This window comes from Limulus polyphemus, unplaced genomic scaffold (genome assembly GCF_000517525.1).
Source record: "Limulus polyphemus unplaced genomic scaffold, Limulus_polyphemus-2.1.2 Scaffold2281, whole genome shotgun sequence".
Lineage (NCBI taxonomy): Eukaryota > Metazoa > Arthropoda > Merostomata > Xiphosura > Limulidae > Limulus > Limulus polyphemus.
Window position 1 is genome coordinate 138,255 of NW_013667891.1, and position 5,178 is coordinate 143,432.

The window sequence follows — 5,178 nt, forward strand, 5'->3', positions numbered from 1 at the left end:
GCCTTGTGTTATATTAACATATCATACATTAACATTATAACACAGCACATAAGATATTAACGTACCAAGAGATCAGATAATACAACACGTTAACAGGCCTTGTGTTATATTAACATTATAACATAGCACATAAGTTATTAACGTACCAACAGATCAGAAGATACAACACGTTAACAGGCCTTGTGTTATATTAACATATCATACATTAACATTATAACACAGCACATAAGATATTAACGTACCAAGAGATCAGATAATACAACACGTTAACAGGCCTTGTGTTATATTAACATTATAACATAGCACATAAGTTATTAACGTACCAACAGATCAGTTTGTGTTATATTGACCGTACACCTTCTTGTCTCGTGTTATATTCACCATACACCTTCTTGTCTTTGTGTTATATTCACCATACACCTTATTGTCTCTTGTGTTATATTCACCATACACCTTCTTGTCTTTGTGTTATATTCACCATACACCTTCTTGTCTCATGTGTTATATTCACCATAAACCTTCTTGTCTTTGTGTTATATTCACCATACACCTTCTTGTCTTGTGTTATATTCATCGTACACCATCTTGTCTTTGTGTTATATTGACCGTACACCTTCTTGTCTCTTGTGTTATATTCACCATACACCTTCTTGTCTCTTGTGTTTTTTCATCATGTTACTCTCTTTATCTCTGTAGGTTATCAAGATGCTGATTATTGTAGTGTTCCTCTTCTTGGTGTGCTGGGGACCGCGGTTGGTCCTTGAGATCTGCATCATCTACGGCGTGGAACACTTCAATCACTGGATCTATACCGCTCGAATAATATTTTTCCTGCTGCCCTTTGTTCATAGCTGCCTGAACCCTATAGTCTACTGTTTCATGAGCACGAAATTCCGTCGACGGATGATAAGATCGCTAGAGCTCTGGTGCAGAGGGTCGTGCACGTGTTTCTTGAAAAAACGTGGCAAACGTCATCAGATGAGGATGAAAAGCTCTGTTTCGAGAAATGGGACCATCCGAACTGTATCAACTTACACCTTTACGTCATTTACCACTTCAGCAGCCTGTAGTCCATCTGGTGAAACAGCCCAACTTAGAACCACTAACAACGCTGTGAGGTACTAAGTTTTCATCAAACTTCCATTTCATGACGTGATGCTTTTTTCATACCTGCCATACGTTTCATTTTGAAAATTATGATTTTATACCCTTTCCTCGTGGTAGTCCCCCCATTTCAGCAACGTTTGCTCATAGAAGTGGTTCCAATCACAAACGTTTGTTCTATGTCATTGTAAAGCACTCTTTTAGTTAGTTAGCTTTCAGTGGAAAACAGCTGAGCAAGAAATTGTACCTGACCAGCAGCGAATTCGTTTCATCCTTCTGGGTCGTGTTCCTTTCAATTACTTATAACCTTGCAGGAGGAAGTGTCTATCAAGATTTGTAGACATTCTGACCAATAAGCATTATGTCATAATGTTTAACCTCCTTTATTTCTTTACGGACCAGATGTTCACACAAAGCGTGTCATTTGGTAAAGTGCCAAAACGGTCAGGTTCAGAAAGAGAATCTGATGCTTTACAATCTGCATATTATTTGGTAAAGTGTCAAGAAAGTTTAATTCCAAATATTAACAATCTGATGTTGTTCCTTCTGTGTATTATTTGGTAATATACCAAGAACTTTGATTCGCAGTATTATTTACGATTGTTCAGAGAGTGGTAAGATGATTCTCAGAACAAACTCGTGGGAAGAACATCCTGATAATAAGAAGAGTAAAGAACATCATTTCGCTCCTCCTAAAGTCTGTCTTCTTTCATTTATTGATACCATTAGAACGTGTCAAATAATCATTTCACCTCTGATTCATGTGTTCGGGATCTCTCGGAAAAAGTCCATACTACATAAAGTTCATCTATTGGTCCAGAATCTTTCATATAGCAGTTGAAACAGTCATCGATTGGTCCAACGTCTTTCGTGATAGCAATTGAAACACTCATCGATTGGTCCAACGTCTTTCATGATAACAGTTGAAACACTCATCGATTGGTCCAACGTCTTTCGTGATAGCAGTTGAAACACTCATCGATTGGTCCAACGTCTTTCATGATAACAGTTGAAACACTCACCGATTGGTCCAACGTCTTTCGTGATAGCAGTTGAAACACTCACCGATTGGTCCAACGTCTTTCATGATAACAGTTGAAACACTCATCGATTGGTCCAATGTCTTTCGTGATAGCAGTTGAAACACTCACCGATTGGTCCAACGTCTTTCATGATAACGGTTGAAACACTTATCGATTGGTCCAATGTCTTTCGTGATAGCAGTTGAAACACTCACCGATTGGTCCAACGTCTTTCATGATAACAGTTGAAACACTTAAGAGTGTGACTGCAAAAGTTATTGTGATTTTCATGTGTTGTTTGCTGCTCACAGAATATAGTAGTGAACTAAATGACTGTTTTATTTGATAAAAAGATGGTGTAATTGTGCACATCTTTGAACAATAATTGACAGGTTATCACCGTCTGTCTAGGTTACTGTTACGTTCTTCATCTATATTGGAAGAAACGGTGAAAGAGATAGGTTATTAAGCGGTGTATTAGGAAGACGCACTTATGAATTTTTCAGAATTTTGAAGTACAGAATTTTCGGATATAAGAATAATATTGTCTTGTTTGAAACGTATTTCCGGTCAAGTAAAGGTCAGTGCTAGAAAAATTGGATATTTTAAAAATGGATCATACATGTCATGACTTCAGACACGAATCAATAAAAAGTTGGACATTTTAACACTGGAATATATATGTCACGTCTTCAGATTTGAAACAATGATCCTAAACAAGAACTTTGTATCTCTAACACATACGATGAAAGAATACATGCGACGAAAATATCTCTAGAGTAACACGTACGAAGAAAGTATCTCTAGATTAATACATTCGACGAAAATATCAATAGAGTAACACGTACGACGAAAGTATCTCTAGATTAATACATACGACGAAAATATCAACAGAGTAACATGTACGACGAATGTATCTCTAGATTAATACATGCGACGAAAATATCAATAGAGTAACACGTACGACGAATGTATCTCTAGATTAATACATGCGACGAAAGTATCTCTAGAGTAACACGTACGACGAATGTATCTCTAGATTAATACATGCGACGAAAGTATCTTTAGAGTAACAGGTACGACGAATGTATCTCTAAATTAATACATGCGACGAAAGTATCTCTAGAGTAACACGTACGACGAATGTATCTCTAGATTAATACATGCGACGAAAGTATCTTTAGAGTAACAGGTACGACGAATGTATTTCTAGATTAATACATGCGACGAAAGTATCTCTAGAGTAACACGTACGACGAATGTATCTCTAGATTAATACATGCGACGAAATTATCTCTAGAGTAACACGTACGACGAATGTATCTCTAGATTAATACATACGATAAAATCAATGTTGTTGTAAATGAAAACTGTAATAAAGGGATAACACTGCTCTCCATAAACAACTGGGAACGAAACTTTGGTCGTTAGTCAACCAATAGGTCTCTAAACAATACGTTTCTCCTTCGGTGTATCAAAATTCATCTCGAATTCAGGAGAATCTCCCCGAATTACATCTAATTGAGTAGATTAGACGAAAATACGTTCCTCGTGGAAGAGTTAAGGTATTGATTTAAATTAATGAGAATGATAGTATATCTGATTTACGTCTTCTCCAGTAAGTTGGACGAAAACGATTATACTAAAAGTGAGTGTTATAAAACAGAGAGAAAGATTACTACGACTCCAGATAAACAGCAATACACCGAAGTTCGAAACTTACTTCTAGCCAATCAAATGAGATCTAAGCTAATACGATCCTCCTGGATTTGTGAACTTTAATACAGATCCACCGTCAATCTTCGTGTATGTCCTTTCCATCAAGAGTAAAACGTTTTCGTCGGCAACAACAAAAATCTTCATTGACATCGTCTTTATCGTCACGTTAACGTGAATAAAAGTAGAACTGTTCTCTTAGAACAATAGAAGATCTTAATTTAATACCAATCTTTGTATTATTGTTGTCTCTAACACTGTTAATATTTGATCTTACCTTTTACACTGTTAATTTTACCTATCGTGTTTCATTATAGAGAAGTCCGGATTGTTGATGTTTCGAATAATCTGTTGTATCATGTGATATTGTTTTGTTTGTCCTGTTGGTACGTTAATATCTTATGTGCTGTGTTATAATGTTAATGTAACATGAGACCTGCAAACGTGTTGTATTATCTGATCTGTTGGTACATTAATATCTTATGTGCTGTGTTATTATGTTAATGTAACATGAGACCTGCTAACGTGTTGTATCTTCTGATCTGTTGATACGTTAATATCTTATGTGCTGTGTTATAATGTTAATATAACACAAGGGCTATTAACGTGTTGTATTATCTGATCTGTTGGTGCGTTAATATCTTATGTGCTGTGTTATAATGTTAATATAACACAAGGGCTATTAACGTGTTGTATTATCTGATCTGTTGATACGTTAATATCTTATGTGCTGTTTTATAATGTTAATATAACACAAGGCCTATTAACGTGTTGTATTATCTGATCTGTTGATACGTTCATAACTTATGTGCTGTTTTATAATGTTAATGTAACATGAGACCTGCTAACGTGTTGTATCATCTGATCTGTTGATACGTTAATAACTAATGTGCTATGTTATAATGTTAATATAACACAAGACCTATTAACGTGTTGTATTATCTGATCTGTTGATACGTTAATATATTATGTGCTGTGTTATAATGTTAATGTATGATATGTTAATATAACATGAGACCTGCTAACGTGTTGTATCATCTGATCTGTTGGTGCGTTAATATATTATGTGCTGTGTTATAATGTTAATGTATGATATGTTGATATAACATGAGACCTAACATGTTGTATCATCTGATCTGTTGGTACGTTAATATCTTTTGTGCTGTTCTATAATGTTAATGTATGATGTGTTGATATAACATGAGACCTAACATGTTGTATCATGACAAGGTGGTGTATGGGGAATATAACACAAGAGACAAGAAGGTGTATGGTGAATATAACACAGACAAGAAGGTGTACGGTCAATATAACACAAAGACAAGGTGGTGCATGG

The 5,178-nt window shown here is 35.5% G+C and overlaps 1 protein-coding gene across 1 annotated transcript in view; it reads left to right on the forward strand.

Moving 5' to 3' along the window:
• The window catches only part of LOC106466508 (cholecystokinin receptor type A-like), a gene marked incomplete at its 5' end in the record, with an annotated part of 8,594 nt that extends 7,469 nt beyond the window's left edge, over window positions 1–1,125 (forward strand). The window contains one exon of the mRNA XM_022394530.1: window positions 697–1,125. Within this exon, the coding sequence (XP_022250238.1) occupies window positions 697–1,125 (429 nt within the window). The remainder of the gene's footprint in view (window positions 1–696) is intronic.
• Between the last annotated feature and the right edge of the window lie 4,053 nt (window positions 1,126–5,178).